This window comes from Telopea speciosissima, chromosome 9, assembly GCF_018873765.1.
Source record: "Telopea speciosissima isolate NSW1024214 ecotype Mountain lineage chromosome 9, Tspe_v1, whole genome shotgun sequence".
NCBI lineage: Eukaryota > Viridiplantae > Streptophyta > Magnoliopsida > Proteales > Proteaceae > Telopea > Telopea speciosissima.
In genome coordinates this window covers 57228313-57249519 of record NC_057924.1, presented here as the reverse complement: position 1 = coordinate 57249519, position 21207 = coordinate 57228313, and the positions used below count along the sequence as shown (strand labels likewise).

Here is a 21207-nt window from a genome sequence, read left to right as displayed (position 1 = left end):
AGGCATAAGGCACACCGAATTGCCAAAGCTTCGGCTATACGGCGTAAGAATTTCCAACATTCGCTGCAAAGCCAAAAAAGAAGTTTCCCATGTCGTCTCTGCTAACGCCCCCTATTCCAACTAGACCATGATTATAATGACTAGAACCATCAACATTTATCTTAATTGCGTTTAGTGGTACAGAGAACCAGGAAATGTGACTAATGAGCAAAGTGACTCTTAGGTTGTAGGTCTCTTTCCCATATGTACCCACTTTAAAAGCCAACAACACGCATGTGGCAGATCAAATGAGGCCTTTGTTTTCTCCAAAAATCTCAAGATAAATTTTAGTCATCCATTTTTTATTTATTTTAGGATTAATCTAAGCTATCTCTACCCACTCATTTTTTTTGCACTATCCCGTTACATCCTAACTTGTGTAACCCAGACCTTCTTCCCCCGATAGAATTAGCTGTTAATCTGTTATGTGCCTAATGGGTCGACTCATTCTAGTGTATGGATGCTAGATTGGGCCAGCCTAGTATGGGATAGGTTAAAGGACTTGATTTAACGCGTTTCATCAGCTTTGGAACTTTTGGCATATCAATCAAATACCTAAACATTAAATGGTATGTGCTAACATGGGGAATAATTATCAACTGCAAGTCGTGGGCACCTTCAATTCCTTCAATTCCTCAAATAGGGGGGGGGGGGGGGGAGTGGACCCCACCTTGGGCAGTGTATTTGGGCAGGGGGTAGGGTGGTCATTTCCGCCCCCATGTGAGGAATTGGAGGAATTGGAGGAGGCAGTGAATTAGAGGGAATAACGATTCTAACATGGGTCCCACCTGGGGGCTAAATAAAGGATAGTGCTCAGGTCATTTTGGGTGATGTTTAGTTATCTTCTTTATTAGATAAGAGTCCATCGTGATTGTAGGTAGTTATCATGTTAGTTTTTAACATGTGATAGGTATTGTGTTAGTGGTCCTAGTCTTTAGGAGATTTGCATCAGGTGCCAATTAAGTAGACTTAGCTGGTTATAAATATCATGTAATGAGTTGTTTTAAAGAGGGAGACGAATATTAAACCCAAACCGTGTCTTTGCACGTGTAGGAGGAAAGACCCCTTCCCTCGACGTAGGTCAGAAGGTTAATCTTTCCTCTAAGAAGATTGAATTTTGTTGTCAACTAATCCAGGTTCATAGCATAATCAATGTCTCTTAGTTACCTTAATTAGTCTCATGATTATTTTCTTTTCCTCATTGTCTAAAACCTGTTGAATCTTCAAGAGTCTAAAGATCATTAGTTACTTCTTATTATTATTATTATTCTTAGTCGAATAACTATTTGGATCAGATGGATTATGTTTCGGATTATTCGAATTCAAATCTGAATACCTCCAAACAGATATTGATATGAATCGATTTTGGATTTTTGAATATCCATTCACATCTCTAGTTTCACATGCGACTGCTGCTGCCTGACAAAGTGAGGGAGGGAGCCACAAAGAATGACTATTTTCACTCCTTATTTTGTTAGTTACAGGCCTAAAACTCTATTTGCGAGAAGATTGCATGCAATGAATAGGCATTATCACGTAAAAAGGTACTAAGATGGAGGAGGATCCACATTTTCTATGGTGCGTTGCCCGTAGCAGCCTGAGCGGTGCACAAACAAGGTGTAGCACAATGACTGCCTTACCCCCGCTCGGGCAAGGCGTTTAGGCAGGGGTAAGGCTGTCATTGCGCTACGCCTGTTTGTGCGCCGCTCAGGCTGCTACGGGCAGCGTGCCATAGAGGATCTGAATTGTGGGGTGGGATGGGTTACGACTTACTACGGTTAGTAGGCACACCCAAACAAAAAAATGCTGTATGGGAATATACATCCTAGAGTAATAAATTTAGTGGGGTTAAGCAATAATTATTTTTTTTGGTAACAATTAAGCAATACTTATGTGGGAGAAAGAAAGCAGCCACCTGCCAAGTTGCGTGCTCTCATTGGCCCCATGCTAATTTCAAATTTAAGTTCAAATTTTTTTTTTTTTGGTAATTAATTTAAGTTCAAATTTCAATTCTACTATATAACTCCATGTACTATATCATGCATCCCTAGCATGTATTTAAATCGTATTGTGCGTTCATATTACATTGCACTAATTTTTTGAACCCCAATTTTGTAATTTGATAAGCTTTGTTTAGAATCCGGATCAGGTACCCACATGGGGACGGATGGGGACAGATCTGACCCCTCCATGGGGCATCGATCCCACACCCTAGAGGCGGGTCCCAACCCCCATGGAGGGTTCAGATCTATCTCCACCCGTCCCCATGTGGGTAGCCGATCTAAACTCCTTTGTTTAGGCTGAACGATCTTGACATCTGAGCAGGGGACTTCAGGATCTACCTGTTCACAATAGTTAGACCCCATGGCATAGTAGAAAGTATGGAGGGTAGATCTCATTCTAGCGCTCACAACCTTCGAATCGTCAAGGTAAAGAAACCCTAATTCCAACGAGGAAGAAGACTTAACAAAGCAATTGGATTATATAAGGAGGACGGCCATACAAAGGAAAAGGAAACCTAAATAAAATAGGAAACACATAAAAATAAAATAAGAAAATAATATCTTGAAATCACACACAAAATTTCAGAGGCTACATAGACCCCTCAAACATGCGAATATTGCTCCAAAACTTCAGGACAATAAATGAATTTATTGGATAACATGGAGAACACTGGCTGCCTTTTCCAAAAGGGTATTATAGCTCCTGTAAATCCATTCTAAGGAAAAATTATGACTGTCGAAAGTTGAACTGAAAAATTATTATCTTTGACCCGATTAGGTGGATTATAGTTTCCTTTCCAAAGAAAGGAGAAATAGTCAACTAGGGTCTTTCTGGCGATTTCAGTGATTAAGCTAACAATTTGGTGGTGTTAACAGAAGAAGAAGTGCAGAATGGCAAACGAATCTTCCAATGGAAATCAGCATCCGGAGATGCCTACTCCATCTCCATTGCAGAACTCCAAATTTTTGCAGTCTAATATGAGGATTTTGATAACTGGAGGAGCTGGATTCATTGGGTCTCACCTTGTGGATAGATTGATGGAAAATGAGAAAAATGAGGTAATTATAGCTGATAACTACTTCACTGGCTCAAAGGATAACCTCAAGAAATGGATTGGTCATCCTAGATTTGAGCTTATTCGCCATGATGTCACACAACCATTATTAGTAGAAGTTGATCAGATCTACCATCTTGCTTGCCCTGCTTCCCCAATTTTTTACAAACACAATCCTGTAAAGACAATAAAAACAAATGTGATTGGGACTTTGAACATGCTGGGACTTGCCAAACGTGTTGGAGCAAGAATTTTGGTTACATCAACATCTGAAGTATATGGAGATCCTCTTGAGCACCCACAGATAGAGTCTTACTGGGGAAATGTTAACACAATTGGAGTCAGGAGTTGCTATGATGAGGGGAAGCGTGTAGCTGAAACTTTGATGTTTGATTATCATCGGCAACACGGTATAGAAATACGTATTGCTAGGATCTTTAATACGTATGGGCCTCGAATGAATATTGACGATGGGCGTGTTGTCAGCAATTTCATAGCTCAAGCACTTCGAGGTGAACCTTTGACAGTTCAAGCACCAGGAACACAAACAAGGAGTTTCTGCTATGTTTCTGACCTGGTCGATGGCCTAATCCGACTCATGGAAGGAGCTAACACTGGGCCAATCAACTTAGGCAACCCAGGTGAATTTACAATGATGGAACTTGCGGAGACAGTGAAGGAGCTAATTGATGGTGATGTTAAGATAAAAGTTGTGGATAACACTCCTGATGATCCACGCCAGCGGAAGCCAGACATCACCAAGGCGAAAGAGTTGCTTGGCTGGGAACCCAAGATTACCCTGCGTGAGGGCTTGCCCCTCATGGAGGAGGATTTCCGTGCTAGGCTTGCAGTTCCCAAAAAATAGACCTTAACTTGATGTCTGTGGGTGTCCGATATGCATGAATTATCCATTTTAGTGCCCTCAATTTGTTTCCCCCCCACCCCTTTATTTTCGAAAAAGATCCTATGCATCCGGGCAGCTGGGCTGCATGTGCAGCGCTAAACTCAAGGCGCTGCATTTTGATCGCCTTACCCCTGTTGGACGGTGTGATTATTATGGATGTAGAGAACACTTCTTCCATGGATTTAGTAAATGTTTGATGAATTTATTATCTTTGATAATAATAATTATAAAAAAAACCTCACTTTTTTTCTTTCTTTCTTTTTTATGTGAGTTATTTTGGTTTTCTAATTTTTTGGGTACCAGATCAAGCCGTAAATTAAATTCAACATTTTTATTTCGATTACATAGGTACTGTGTGCTGTTAAGTGCTGGGAAAATGGTGGGAACCATTAAGAGCATGTAAAGAATAGACTTCTTGATTCTATGGGTTTCAAAAACGTAACTTGAATATGTAGGATCTAGAGTTTTATTCATTGGCATAGATTGAGGTATCGGTATTGGATCGGCTGGATTGGATCAGTATAGGTCAAGGCCGATAATGATCCTTGACCGATCGGGTATCGGTATTGAATCAAGGGTAATATCATCAAAAAACTTAATTTTTAATGAAAAAGTAAAGGTAAAATTGGTCGATCCAGATTGGTATCGACAGAGACCGATACTGATATCTCAATCCTTGTTAATGGATTGGAGAAAATTATGTTTTTAAATTTTTTTGTTGAATGAAACTTCGTGTGTAAAAGAAGCCTAGAGCTACGTATATCCACCATGCCCAAATATTCCTACGGAATGCAACTCTTGAAGCACACTTGCAATCCATAGGGAGAAGAGAGATGACAATACCAACAACTGTGTGAGAGAGAGAGAGAGAGATTGATTGATTGATTGGGTAATTTTACTCATGCTTTTAATGTGTATATCTCTATTTCTAAAATATTGATAAGAGAAAACTTTCCTACAATGTCAGATTGCAATTTCTTTCTCATATGTATTTTTTCCTGATCTAAATATATGGGTCCCATGTGGATGATATCATTTACAAGATAACCGTTGGTGTGACATGTTGATTTCCCCACATGGGCAGTGTGGGAACTCTAGCTATCTCTAAAGATAATTATACATAAGAATACCTAAAACAATTTTTAAAACACTTAAAAATAGAGTATTAATAATTAATACTATTTAAACACTTTGTAAACAACTTACAAATCATGTCATCGGAACTTAAATTATGAGTCCAATCATGAACAGAGAGGAAGTGGATTCCATATCAAATATATATTTTGTTCATAAGTATATAGCATGAATTTAGTGCACTTATATATAGTTTGTCGGCATCTACCCTTAGTACATCAAACTCATAGTTCATAACTGGAACAATAAGGACCTCTCAGGTTTGGGGTTTAAACACAATATAGTAATGAGAATCTTGCTCATCATACAAGTGATAGAAATCCAATTCGACCATTCTCAAGTGATCCAGTTCAACATACAAACATATGTATATAATTGACACCTATGATCAGAATCATCATTCCTAATAACAGACGGTACAACAACCATGTAAACATATGCCCTATTTCTCTCAAGCTTTGAGCAATTTAAGATACAAATTTAAAGACTAACACAGCCCAAATAATATCATGCAAAATACTAATATGAAATAATTAAATGGGACTTTATGGATACACTCACACACCCATTCAATATGTAATCTATTCAAATAAAAAGTATTAGTTTTAATACACAATCAACACTTTAATCGTTGGATAAATACATGAGAATCAAGTATTATTATTGAAAAAACTCTCATAAGGCCCTCACTCAAGTCAATTGTTTATGCCTTTTGCCGAGAGGCAGCCTGCTTACTTGTGACTATAGTAAGCAAATTCAGATTCAGGAATTATTCGAATAGAGAATCATTTGGAATAGTTTGTTTTATTCATTAAGAATTCGATCAAAAAGGCGGTATGGATAAAATAAAATTCGGATTCTAGGATTATTCGTTGTAAAAAAAGTAATTGAAATTTCGAAAGTTATTTTTAATATTTGTAGTACATGTTTCACATTATCAATCAATTATTATATGTGTAAATATGCAAATGATATAAAAATTGAAATAACATTTGTTTCATTAATCAAAAAGTATAACAAAGATTAAAAATCATAAGCAATAGGATCTCCATGTAAGGATCTCAAGTTAAACTTTGGGATGACATGCATGCAGGAGTTGGGCATAGGAACATCCACTTTAGATTTTTTATTCATCATTTTGATCAAATTACATAAACATTTTCTTCCTCTTTTTCTCACATGGATCAAGATGCTTGGGGACAAAATTTTATTAATATGATGAGAAACTAATGACAATTCCATAATTCCCAAAAAAAAAAAAAAAACACAACACATAACACTTAGTTAATCTTCCATAGTTAATCTTGCCACATCTTTTCTGTTTTTTTCCATTAAAATTGAATATTCCAACTGTTTGAACATCGCCAATTCATTAGAAATAGGTTGAAAAAATGCAACTCGTGCTGGTCCATTTCCCATGATATAAATTTAAGTTAAAAAATATCATAAAAATATACCCAATACATCAAACCCTGTCATAAAAATATACCCAATACATCAGGCCCAGCCCAATCAAAAGTTTATGTCATATATAGATTTGGACCAATAAATCAAACAGGGCCCAAGCCCATAGCAAAATTTACAAGTTAAAAGGGTCGGGCTGGGTTGGACTGTAACTGGTTGGGCTAGGTCAGGCGCCCAATGGGCTAGGACCCAACACCGGAACTACCTGGTTAGTTAATCCCAATACGTTTAGTAAGCGATCCGGGCAGGCCTAGAATTGACACCCCTACATCCAACCACCAAAACCCATGGATTAAAAAAAATTCTCTTGTGTGGATCAGTAGATGAACAAAGAAATCTGAGGAGCTGATGGAGAGCTCGACGTGCAATCGTCCAAGGGGGATGAGGAGCTGATGGAGCTCTTCAACTATGCCCAAAAATGATGGGGAATCACTTATAGTTAATGTTAATTAAGCAGTTACATGTATTGTACACACATGGTGTACTTACAAATTGTAAGATAGTATATGTTTGTTATCTAATAAAGTTGGAACTTGGAAGGAAATAATCTCTCTAGTATTGTAGTTGGTGACTATCCATGATAGAGAGTTCTGGCCGAGGTAATTAAACTGAACAGTCGCGAAGGAACAGCTAGCAAAAGCACACACATTCTTAATTGAATAGCTCGCTCTGTAATGGGCTGCTTAGAATAACAACAACAACAACTCATCTGAGTTCAAAATTAGCCATGATTGATCAATAGGTAGTGATGGTTGGATCAATGAATTAGGTTTTTTTGGGATCAAAATTAACCATGATTGATCCCATTTTCATGAATTAAAATCCATTGCAGTGCACCGATCTTGGATGAAGCATCATCGACATGTCAAGCTTTCAAGCCTGCATTGCAGCTCACAGCAAGATTGGTGCATTGCAGAGGATTTATTTTTTTTCCAATTTCCACCTAACCGACATGATCGATCGATTCACACCCAAAACCCAAGAAATAAACATTTAATCAAATTATTCAACCAAAAAGAGAGATTATTGAATTTCTTTTTGTTCTTTTTAAAAGAATTATAAAAAATAAGGGTACTATTACGAGGTACAAGTAGGGATTTGGAACTAAATAGCTTTCATTTCTTCAAATTAACAAAAGGGATATTTGAACAAAGATGATCTCTCCTCGATCATGGAACAGTCTTCCTCCTCTTGGACGCAGGTAATTGGGATTTTTCCTTGTCAGGTAAGAACTTGTCATCATCAACATTTAAAAACCGAAGAAACTCATTGTCTTCATCATCAGTGAAGAGTTTATTTCCTGATTCAGAAGATTCAATAGACATTAATGAAGAACAGATCCAGTTCTCTGGTGTGGCTGGTTCCCATGACTGAATAAACTCATTGTCTTCTGACCACAACTCTTCTGACCTCATCAAAGGTGAAACTGCAAATACTTGCTGGTCAGCTACTTGCTGCTGCTGCTGCTGCTGCTGCATATGTTGTTGTTGTTGGTTAGTTTCAACAGAAACTATGCCTTCATCATCTTGCTGCCGCTGCTGCTCATGTTGTTGCTGGTGGTTAGTTGCAATAGAAACTATGCCTTCATCATCTTGCTGCTGCTTCTCATTGTCTTCATCAGTGAAGAGTTTATTTCTTGATTCAGAATATTCAATACACATTAATGAAGAACAGTTCCAGCTACTCTCGGGTGGTTCTGTTTCCCATGACTGAATAAACTCATTGTCTTCATCAGGGAAGAGTTTATTTCCTAATTCAGAAGATTCAATAGACATTAATGAAGAACAAATCCAGCTCTCTAGTGTGGCTGTTTCCCATGACTGAATAAACTCATTGTCTTTTAACCACAACTCTTCTGAGCTCATCAAAGGTGAAACTGCTAATACTTGCTGTTGCTGCTCATGTTGTTGTTGTTGGTTAGTTTCAACCGAAACTATGGCTTCATCATCTTGCAGCTGCTGCTGCTGCTCATGTTGTTGTTGTAGCTGATGAATCCCCTCCTCCATTGTTTCCCATGACTGAATAAACTCATTGTCTTCTAACCACAACTCTTCTGAGTTCATCAAAGGTGAAACTGCTACTACTTGCTGCTGCTGCTCATGTTGCTGTTGTTCAGTTTCAACGAAAACCATGCCTTCATCATCTTGCTGCTGCTGCTGCTGCTGCTCATGTTGTTGTTGTTGGTTAGTTTCAAATGAAACTATGGCTTCATTATCTTGTTGATGCTGAGATAGGTTGTTTTGTTTTCCGGATTGGTGTGTAAGAATCTCCTCCTCCATTAATGTTGAACCATAAGTAGTAGTAGTATTGCAAGAACTACTTTTTCTTCCACTGTTGCTGATCCTACACAATGTCCACTCTTGAAACTCTTTCTTATTAGGGTTTTTAGGATCCACTAAGTTATATTCATGCATTATCCAACTTGTTTTAGACCCGCCATTTTGATGGGAACTGCAGGTTTTCTTACCCTCATCATCACCTTCCTTGAGGACATAATAAACAAGACTTTTCTTCATACCTAACACATTTCCATGCTTATCCACCACTGGTTTCCCCGAAGAAGTTGATTTCCAAAAACCCATATCACCATTAATCCTCCGATTAGGTCTCCAACCATTTGCATTCTTTTTCGTCATTCGAACAAAAAAGTAAACAGCTCCATCTCTCTCCATTCTATAAGCAGCACCTTCAGTAGAAACCATAAGAAGCCATGGATGCTTGTTGTATACTTCACTACACTCAATCACCGCCGTTGAAGAGAACTGCTTATAAATATAATTAGGGTTGTCTGAACAACTCCAAACCTTCTTGGCTAAATATTCACAGATATGCTCCTTTTCAGTTGGGTTGAATCTAAACCCAACTGGAATACTAATCTCTGAACTCTCAGACATCTTAATTAAAAATTTCTTCTTTCAATCTCCTCCCGTCTTTTTCTTAGATTAAATTTTTTTTCTCAGCAAACTGGTCGGAAACCTATTCTTATTATATATTTGTATATTACGAGGTACAAGTAGAGATTTAGTTATAATAAATCATAATTGCATTAGGATTTAGTTAGTTAGTTAGTTACGTAGGATCTTGACGGCTGTAATAAGAGGAAGTACGAATTAGTTAGTTAGTTAGTTAGTTACGAAGGATCTTGGCATGGTGTGCTTTATAGTCAACACGTGTCCGGTAAAAGGATAACTGTGAGGTCGGAGATATAGCAGCGCCTTAATTAATATAAAATAAAAAGAACGCAGAAGGTTGAAGCACCCCGTCGCCTGATACGTGTCGCTCTGTAGTAAATTAATAATGATCTTTAATTAAATATTAAGGGAGATTATATTATCTAATCCAATTAGTATTCACTACCAAGAAGATCATATGGTTCAACCCGGTCCGTTTGGTTCTGACAGGAGGGTCCAAATGAGTTTATTTTCAATCAGATGGATCAACTCCATCTGACCTTCGCCACGTGTTTTTGTTAACATTCACAAAAGTGTTTTAGTAAAAACAAAAAATATATATATGAGGAGGAAAAGATCTGACCGTCCAGTATAGTGTTTGGGAGATTAAAAAATAGATGGCCAGATTCTTGCCAATTGTAGTGATTAGTGTGGTCAATCACTTAATCCAACGTGATCTTTGGCCAATAGTATGAGCCATAAAGTATACTTTAGTGAAAAATAAAGAATAAAAAATAAAAAGATTGGTCGGAATCATGGTTCGTAATCTTTGATTATCTTGTCTGAAAACCTATACTTATAGATATACTCGTATGGTATTAAAACGGTTTTAGTTATAATCATAATTGAATTAGGATTAACTGTAAATCGATCAGTATGAAACGTGGCGCATTAAGTTTAATTAAAAATAAAAAGTAAACTATTGGTCGGAAAATTCCAAATAATTTGGTACGGTTTTGATTTTGGAATGTAAAATTTAATTGGTTCGTTCTAGTTTTGGTTTTAGATTACAAATCATTGGTTTGAATTGAATTGAACCATACCCAATAAAATGTAACGTCTACAATCAAACCTAAACCGTACCAATAAACCCTTCGAGTGTGTTTGTTTAGTTGTGTCAAAAGGATTCCAAACTACCCTGTTGCTAGTTGCCCGAGCGGGGGCAAGGAGGTCTTTATCACCTTATTGTGTCTGGGGCACACAACAGTAGAATAATTATCACCTCCAATTCGCGGGCACCTCCAATTCCTCCAATTCCTCTAATAGAGGGAGTGGACCCCATCTTGGGCAATATTTTCGGGCAGTGGGTAGGATGGTCATTTCCGCCCCCATGCGAGGAATTGGAAGGGGCAACGAATTGGAAGGGATAACGATTCCACAAGAGTAGGTGTAGCTCGTAAGTAGAGGATCCGGATCCTTCAGCAGGTTATTCCATATAAAAGGGAACAATCCATGTTTAGATCAGATTCGTCCCAAAACCTAGAGACCTCGCTGGATTTTTATTTATTTTTGGGTAAAAAGATAAGGGGATAAACTCCAAACAAGAAAAGTCATGAGCTCGTCCTTACAATAGTTTCCAATCGGATGGGATGATCCCGAGAAAATAGAATATGAGTTTTAGAGGAAAGATACAATAGGGAGCAGATTGGAATTTGGCCCTAACCTCGAAGGTAATAGTGTCAAGGACTTGACAGAATGATACAGAATTCCTCATGGGAGGGTAAATGAAGGAATTTGATGCTAAAATTTGACATAAGGTTCATTCAGATCTTGACTTTCATGAAACGGTTGGAGTTCGGGGCGTCAACTAGTCGAGTCCGGTTGGTTTCGAGCAGGCCTAATCGGTCCCCACCTTTTTAAGGCCTGCACCATTTCTGTTCGTTTAGGTATTCAGGCCTCGTTGGCTAGGGCATGGACAAGTTTCCATTTGGTCGATTGTTTCCGGTCCATAATTGGGCTCAAGGTAATTGGGCTTATCGGGATCAAAATGGGCTTATTGACTAATTGGGCTAAGGTCTTTAAAATGATCGTAAACGGTCCTAAAAACTGACATTATTAGCATTCTGATTCAAGGGTTGTCAATGGCCAGAAAGCTCAATAACCAAACATTCAAGGATGGTCAAGAGGCGACAACCTCTCGTGCTCTGATACTATTTGATAGCCAAAATTGAAGGGAGGTATTGCAGCCGGAAGACACAGATCCAGAGAGTCAAACACACAAACACAAGGAGAAAGACATCGCAACAGGTTTAACGTGACTGTTCAAGGACACGGAAAAATTGCAACTCTTCAAGGATGCAACGTAACTTTCCAGGGTTACGGGGGAGAACACTTCAAGGTTCTCAAATACACAATGGAGTAAACTTTCATTAATCAATTCTTCACTACCCCTATGAGCAAAGCTCTTACATTTATAAAAAAAATAAATTCTAATTCTCAAAAACCAAGCAATTTATCCTACGGCTACGATTAAATCAGAAATTACATTATAAAAGAAAATAAATATCAAAATAAATCCTAATCTATGCTAGACTCATTTGGTTTTTTTTTTCTTTGGGGTAAAGGTCTAAGCTAAACTCATTAACAATTAAAAATATAAAATTAATAAAAACTAAATTAAGAAAAAGGTGGTTGTAAAAGTAATTCGGCCAAGGCTTGAATGCTTATCATTAAAATCTTTTTTTTTTTTTTTTTTTTAACCAAAAAAAAATGTTTATTTTTAAAATCTTCCAAGGTAGAAAGGATTTTCATAAATCGGTTATAATAGGTGTCCTTTAATGTGCTTCAATGTTGATCTCATTCCTTAAAAATAGGGAAGGAAGAAACTTATAAACCTTGGTGATTTTGTGTAGATTTTCTTCGAAATAAGCTTCCTAAAATATAGGAAAGAAGATAAATACTACAATTCCTCCCCCACGATAATGGGGCAGCTTGCAATCGATTGTGCTTAACAACTCTATCTTCACGTATGAGATGGTACCGTTGAGCTGACCTGATGGAATCCACAAAGTGGTTTCCAATTTTCCATGAGGTCGCTTGATCAGGGATGTGCGTGATGGTTTGAATCGTTATCCTCTCCTGTTACAGTACGGTGCTGTAACGCATCGTGCGACACTGCAAAAGTCATGTGGTACAGCAGACCCACATGATGCACATGGCCTCTGTAGGCACCGCACGATGCGTTACAACACCATACTGTAACAAGAGAGGATAAAAATTGGTGATGGTTCTCTTAGGTGTACCTGAGTCGACCTCAGTAGATGGGGGTCCAAGATATTGAAATAAATCTGAAACTTAGAGCCAACTAATTAACCGCATCTCATTCACTCGGTTCATTAATGTCACCCTCATGACATTAACAGCCCGCTTTGGTAACTCATTCCCCTATTAGAGAGAAGAAATTAGTTCATCTTGAAAAATTGGATTACCTTCTCTCTACCATACTTTTTTTTGGTAATTAAAGCTTCTCTCTACCATACTGTCTACCTTATTCTTGGAGTTTAGCATAAAAAAATTATAAATATCAATCAATTGGTAAACAGATCTAAGAGTAGAACAAATAAAAACAGACATCTCAGTTAGGGAAAAAGAACGTTAATATATCGTGTGGCTATTGTGCCTAGATACAGGGAGCGTGAAATGATCACCTTGCCTCATTGAAAGGCAAAAATCCCACACCCTGTTATTCTCGCGTGCATGCTTCCATTGGCTCTACTAGTTATAATATAACAAAAGTGAAAAATCTCGTGTACGATTATACACCATGCATGGTCACACACAAAACATGAGATGGAAACAAATGAGGGGTCCAAATAACCAAACCCCCCCCCCCCCCACCTCCTTTTTGACGAATGATTTGATTGCTATGAGTTGTAAATGAACCCCTTACCCTAAAACAAATGAAGAATACTCACTACCACCTCAAATGGTAAATAAATGAAGACATTATATGAAGATGAGATACTATATATTATTACATTGGTAATGATCCAAAGGAAGTCTTGATGGTAATGATCCCATCTTGGAGATCCACGCAGGCCTGTTGATGAATAGAATCCCCATCATGGCACTCAAAGCACGGAGAATATATGAAGATGAGATACTATATATTATTACATTGGTATGAGGAATGTAAATGCAAAACCTTAGAGAAGAATATTCACATAATATGCTAAGCAACAAAAAATGAGACTAAATGTACAATTCATGGTGAAATTTAGTTATGTCACAGGTGATTTTTTTGTCTTTTTGTTTTTTTTTTTTAAAAAAAAAACACATTGCACAACGAGATGACAAAGTGGCCAGTACCAAGGTTCGCCTGACACAACGAGATGACAGATTGGTTTGGTTGCCTGCTAGGGACGGCTGTTTTACCCTTGAGTCAGCTTGGCACGTGTTTCGCAGTGCGTGGGAGCGGGTGCCTTATGCTAGCTGGATTTGGAATGGGACACTCCCTTCAAAGATTGGTTTTTTCTCTTGGCAGGTTCTGTGTGGTTCTATAGCCACGGATGACTCGGTGATGCGTGCTGGTGTGCCCCTAGCGTCTAAATGCTGGTGCTGCAAACACCCTAAATGGAAAACGACATCCCATGTCCTTGTGTGTGGGGCGGTGGCAACTAAGGTGTGGATTTTCTTTGTGAAACTGTTAGACATTAATTTGATTCACACACAGGAAGTCTGGGCGAGAATGTCATATTGGCAGTCGTTGGGGTCTTTGAAAAATATGTTCTGCTTTCTTATCGGGATCGTCCCTTCATTCATAGTCTAGGAATTGTGGAAGGAAAGGAACAATAGGAGGCATGGGACTGGAGGGAGATCGGCGAACATGATCATTGCGAAGATTGCTAGATGGATCCAAGAGATCCTGTTTCCAAAATTCTCTTCTGCGGTTTCTAGTATGAGGGAGCAGTTGGCTCTATAGGTTTTGAAGATTTGAACCCCCCATCTCATCTGTAGGATCCCTCGTCAAGTGTACTGGAACCCCCCAATCCAAGGTGTCAAAGTGAATGTAGATGGTGCTAGTAAAGGCAACCCGGGATTGAGTGGAGGGGGTGGAATTGTTCGAAATCATGAGGGAAACATGGTGGTGCATGGTGTTTTCAAATTTCTATGGGCCGTGTACTAATACGGAAGCAGAAATGAGGGTGGTTTTGGATGGGCTCCGGGTTTGTGAGGCTAGGGGGTTTACTGGCTGCTATGTCAGCTCGGATTCCAAGACAACTGTGCAATTTATAACCTCGAGAACCTGTAAGGTGTGGTGCTATTGGTATTGGTTTGATGAGGTTATCCGCAGCTTGTGGATGCCTTAGGGGCGACTGTGGATTTTTCTTTTAGAGAAAGCAATCGTGCGGCAGATTTCCTTGCTAATAGGGCTTGCGAGATGAAAGGTAATAGTGAGTTTCACTCTGCTGGGAGCTCCCTACTGATCTTAGTAGGATTGTCAGAGAGGATAAGGCGGCACTGCCCGTGTTTAGGCTTTAGGAAGGTTGGTTTTTTCTTTGTAGGGGAAAGGGCTTTCATTTTTGTTTGAGTGAGAGTACTGCTGTGTACCTTTGGGTTTGGGGTAAGGCGGGCTATGTTCCCCCCATGTTCCTTTTTCTAAGTATTGATTTTTTAATAAAATCTTAGCGGCCTCCCCGGGTTCTAGATAATATTCGGGGTAAAAAATAAAATAAAATAAAATAAAATTTCAGTCCAAAATTAAGTTTTGGAGGGGGGGGAGGGAAGGACATTTTCTTTGGACTGCACAAATGCCTACCACATGGAATGTCAGATGAGACTGAAATTTGTATACACATATATAGGCTCCTACACATTTTAATTTTGCCAAGACACAAAGCTACAGCCTAGACATATAAGGTATTACTTAGGTTCCCAATATGATCTTTAAGAAGCATGCACTACTCAGATGTTAACCTTAGAACTTGAAGATTACATACATTGTCCAAGCAGCCTCCACAGCCTAACCATAATTTTCTTCACTCAAGTCTCACTGAAAAACCTCCTTTCATTTTAGAGGACATGTAAGATATGAAAAATGGATCGAAGCCTTTCTCCACCGATACCGTCGCATCACTCCAGCAACCATCCTCGGCATCTGCAAGAACATAAGCACACCGTTGACCCTGTTTGGAATACTGGGTATAAGGGTCCCTCCCAATGAACTTCCACTTCCTGAAGCTTCCTGCTTCTCCAGCCAATCTTTACCCCAGATGACCTCTGTCCTCCCCATTGCAAGGGTAAGCAATGTATGAAACTCTCATTCCATTCTTCACAACAGTCCAATCCGGTAGAGCATCATTGGTTGCCGCAAGCTTGCTGTTGGGACTGGTGGATACGAACGCATGCTCTACACATTGAGCTAACGCCTCTCTTATTGTTTGAATCTTTTTTCAAGCTTACAATTGCTCAACATAACTTGAGACATTCCTCGTCCTCCAATCGCTTATGATCATGCGGCCCATTTATAAAAATTGTTTTTACAATCTCTCTTCTTTTTCTATTGGGTAAATAGATTAATCTATTATGAATCCTAAATTACAAGAAATAGCAAAAGTCAGACAATGTTCACCTTGTCATACTACTCTTAGAGTAGAACCTGGCATCCTTGTAGAGGTAAATCCAATAGGGATATTAGAGAAGATATTTTTCCACCAAATCTTATCTCACCTACAGCTCATTCTATTACACATATACGTGGGATGCCTAATGTAGAAGAGCCCACGTATAGAAAGGAGTTAGCTAATGGAAATCAACGTGGTCGTAATGATAACCGTGGCCGAACCAATAGAGGCCGATCTGGTTATTTTCGTAACAACCATATGTCCGGTGGATCACCAGGTTCAGGTTATAATCATCATAATGGCCAACATAGTAATTTCTCATCTACTGATTCTGCAGCAGTTAATAACTCTACTGACCCAAGGCACTCGATTGTCGTCAAAGGTTCAATCACGCACACTATAATGGCTATGTGCCTTCACTATCGGCCAACACTGTTGAGTATCCAGCTGCTCCCTCCAACGAAAGCATGTGGTTCCGTAATTCTGGTGCTACGAATCATATAACGGCTGACTTGGAAAATCTTCAACTTTCTCACCCATACAAGGGTTCTGATCAAGTCCAGATCGGCAATGGAACATGTTTGTCTATTAAAAATACTGGTCATAGTTCTATTTCACATGCTTCATCACCATTATTGCTTCATGATGTGCTACATGTCCCTGCCATTACTAAAAACTTACTTTCTGTTTCTCAACTGACCAAGGACAATAATGTCATGTTTGAGTTCCATCCTGACGTTTGTTATGTGAAGGATCGGCGCACGGGGAGCTGCATTCTGCAGGGAAGCATTAAGGACGGACTTTATCAGTTAGTATTAAATAAGCCAGCTAATAATCGCTCTCCACAGGCTCTTCTTGGAGAACGGACTTCAATCACTCAATGGCATAATCGGTTAGGGCATCCTGCCCTCCGGACTATTCGTCGAATTATAAATAATTTTCTTCTTCCTGTTTCTTCTGAGCAAGGATACACCATTTGCAGTGCTTGTCAACAAGGCAAAGGACATAAATTGCCTTTTGATCGTTCAACTTCGGTCTCTTCTGGCCCACTTGATCTTATATTTTCTAATGTATGGGGACCTTCACCGATCCCATCTACTACAGGCCATCGATATTATGTTATTTTTCTTGATGATTATAACAAGTTTTTATGGTTGTATCCACTCATTTTAAAGTCTAAAGTGTTTGGTGTTTTTCAGAGATTTAAGTCACTCATTGAGAATTTATTTGATCGTAAAATAAAGAGATTTCATAGTGACTGGGGTGGGGAATACCGCTCGGTTTCCCGCTTTCTTGCTCAAGAAGGCATAGAACATCGTGTTACCTGCTCTCACACTCATGAACAAAATGGATCTGTTGAAAGGCGTCATCGACACATTGTCAAAACTGGTTTGGTGTTACTTGCTCATGCCTCTGTACCGTAACAGTTTTGGCCATATGCGTTTGATACAGTTGTGTTTCTAATTAACCATTTGCCAACACCGGTGATAAAAAATGTTTCTCCAATGTTTCGGCTCCGTGGGCTTCACCCAACTTATGACCATCTAAGAGTGTTTGGGTGTGCTTGCTTTCCACTTCTCAGGCCTTTTAATCAACACAAGCTGGATTACCGTTCTGCCCTTCATACTTTCATGGGGTACAGTTCACGCCACAGGGGATACATCTGTTATGACCAAGACTCAAAACGCATGCTTGTATCAAGACATGTCATCTTTGATGAGAATAGATTCCCTTTCAAAGAGGCACCAATTAATGGCCCATTAGTGGTTATCACCCAACCATCACTATTGGGGCCACCACCCATAGTAAATTGCCCCTTTGCAAACGTTCCTTATACCTCACCAGCTCCCTCCATTAGGCCTACACCCACTTTGGATTCCCTTCCACCTGCAGTAATCGTGGACTCCACTAGGCCTGCCCTCAACTTGGACACCAATCAACTGGTTGCACCCCCACCCTTACCACCCATTGAACTAGTTGTTGATCTCCCAGTTCATTCACCACCGGTATCTCGTCATCCAATGATTACCCGAAATCAAGATGGTACCTGGAGTCCAAAGGTTCTTCTTGACACTTCTACCCCTTGCCCTGCAAACCTACCAGAACCGACATCTTTTAGTACAGCTAATCGCTATCCTTAATGGCGCAAGGCCATGGACCTTGAGTTTAATGCTCTTGTATAGAATGGAACTTGGACTCTCGTTCCTCGCAACTCAACTATGAATATTGTGGGATGTAAATGGGTTTTCAGAATTAAGTGCATGGCTGATGGTACTCTAGATTGGTATAAGGCATGCCTTGTTGCGAAAGGGTTTAATCAACAAGAGGGTGTAGATTACACAGAGACATTCAGTCCGGTTGTCAAGCCTACCACAATTAGGTTGGTTTTATCTATTGCTTATCCTCACTCATGGCCTATTCGTCAACTTGACGTCCAAAATGCATTTCTCCACGGAATGCTAAATGAAGAAGTCTTCATGACACAACCACCAGGTTATCATGATTCCATTTACCCAAATCATGTTTGTAAGCTTCGCCGGTCTATCTATGGTTTGAAACAGGCGCCTCGCACATGGTTTGAGTGACTAAGCAACTTCTTACTTGAACAAGGGTTTGCCAGTTCCAAAACAGATACTTCCTTATTCATCTACCATACCCACACTGATATAATGTACATTCTAATTTATGTGGATGACATTATCATCACCGGGAATAGTGAGGCCACCCCTGCTACATTTACTGCAAAAATGGCATCTACGTTTGCAATCAAGGACCTTGGGCGCCTTCATTACTTCTTGGGTGTCAGTGTCATTACGACACCACGGGGACTCCTTCTCTCTCAACGCTAGTACATTCTTGATCTACTTACTCGGGCAAACATGGCAAAATGCAAACCGGTTTCTACACCAATGGCAGTTTCGACTCAACTTACTAAATTTTTTGGTTCCCCTATGGATGACCCCACTCTATATAGGAGCACGGTTGGTGCCCTTCAGTATGCTACCTTGACCCGTCCAGATATACAGTTTGTTGTTAATAAGGTCTGCCAGTTTATGCATCGTCCAACAATCGATCATTGGGCTGCTGTCAAGCGCATACTTCGATATCTTCAGTCAACTGTTGATCATGGTCTACTTTTTGAAAAACAGTCATCAATAAATATCTATGCCTTTTCCAATGCTGATTGAGCTGGTTGTCCGGATGATAGAAAGTCTGCTGGGGGTTTTGTAATCTTTCATGGCAATAATTTAATCTCTTGGAGTGCACGTAAGCAGGCTACTATTGCATGCTCTAGTACAGAAGCTGAATATCGGGCTATTGCCAATACAGCGGCAGAATTGAATTGGACACAGTCTCTCCTCAAAGAACTCCACATTTTTCTACCTTCGGCTCCAGTACTTTGGTGTGACAATGTGGGGGCCACATACCTAACTGCTAATCTTGTTTTCCATGCCCTCACGAAGCATGTAGAAATTCATTTTCACTTTGTCAGGGACAAAGTTGCTAAGGGTAATTTGGATGTTCGTTTCATCTCCACAAAGGATCAAGTGGCCGACATCTTTACAAAACCACTTCCACATCAGCGCTTTGCTACGTTAATGGGCAACCTCAAGGTGGTTCCTACCCCCTTGAGTTTGAGGGGGTGTATTAGAGAAGATATTTTTCCACCAAATCTTATCTCACCTACATCTCATTCCATTACACATATACATGGGATGCCTAATGTAGAAGAGCCCACGTATAGAAAGGAGTTAGCTAATGGAAATCATAATAAGGATCGTGATAAGGCTCCACCTCATCTTTCCTTGTATATTGGATTTGTTCCTCAATCAGTTCCACAATTAACTTAAACGATATCTCAAGAGTTATCGTTACATAGGGACTGTACTCAAGAGAAGATATAGTGAAAAACCTTACTGTGGACGTAGGTCTTAAGCACCGAACCACATTAAAATCTTGCTGTGTTCATCTCTTCTTCTTTTCATTATTCTCTACTATTGCTTCCTTAACAACCATTGACCCTGGTAGCTGACCAAGCCATGGTGACCCAGTGCAAAAGTGTAGCCTTATGAGTGATGATGCTGCCCATGCTGCTGTGACATGATACTATTAATGCATCTATAATATCAACATCCATGCATCCATCAGCATGCCCATCATACATCTCTCATGCATACCATCTTCATATTCATACCAAGCCATGCATCTCATTTGCACATTCATGTGATTTTCACTGATTCTGATCCAAGTTTTAAAACCATGTTCATTCAGAATTGATAAAAATGAATTTAGGTTGGGCTATAGTTAGCAAAAATGGGAACGAAAAAAAAAAATGGAGTCTAATGGTACAGGTTTCAAACGATAAAAAATTACAAATAGACGGCTAAAAAAAGGAAAAACAAATGGAACGGGTTTTAAACGTATATATTTCAAAAAATTTATAATAAAAAAAAAACAGCACTTCTCAAATAAATTAATGAATTTTTATTTAAAATATATGCTTCTAAAGTTCAAAATAATTGTAACATCCAAAATTAATCCATATATATTCCACAATCCATTGTAAGCTCCAAGACATGTGATCACCAAACTGTTCGTAAAGTATGTATGGACAGTCTTGTCATTTTATTGTTTGTCGAAAATGTCTTTGACACTATTTTAGGAATCCCATCCAACCACCAAAACCCATGGTTTAAGAAATTCTCTTTTCACCATAGATCAGCTGATCAGGTCAGTCCTGCTGCGCTTATGTGGATCAGTAGATGAACAAAGAGATCTGGGAAAGAAGAGAGGTTTGATGCCTTGCTTAACCTATAAGGTTATCCATGTTAGATTCGTATTTGGTAAATGAATAATAGAATAATGCCTGGATGGCATAATGAATAACTTTGCGGTCATTAATATCCATTATAGATTCTTATCAACTACAGAACTATTGAGGACCTCAATTTGTCTTCACCTGGTAAATTTGATACTATTTACCAACTGCTACTGGAAGTTTAGTAGTTAGCTTAAGGGATAAGAGAAACAACTGTTTGAATAAAGGCTTCCATAAACAAGGCAAGCTCTATATAAATGTTTCCTCTGCTTCTT

The 21207-nt window shown here is 39.1% G+C and overlaps 1 protein-coding gene across 1 annotated transcript; it reads left to right on the top strand.

Annotated features, from left to right (window-relative positions):
• The first annotated feature begins 2916 nt into the window (after nucleotides 1-2916).
• Nucleotides 2917-3962, top strand: LOC122638554 (UDP-glucuronic acid decarboxylase 6-like). The gene has a single exon (XM_043831397.1). It carries the CDS (start codon nucleotides 2934-2936, stop codon nucleotides 3960-3962), a length of 1029 nt encoding a protein of 342 aa, XP_043687332.1. The 5' UTR covers nucleotides 2917-2933.
• The last annotated feature ends 17245 nt before the right edge of the window (nucleotides 3963-21207 follow it).

Coding starts and splice junctions, on each gene's coding strand:
- LOC122638554 (XM_043831397.1), top strand. CDS start 2,934: ATGGCAAACGAATCTTCCAATGGAAATCAGCATCCGGAGATGCCTACT.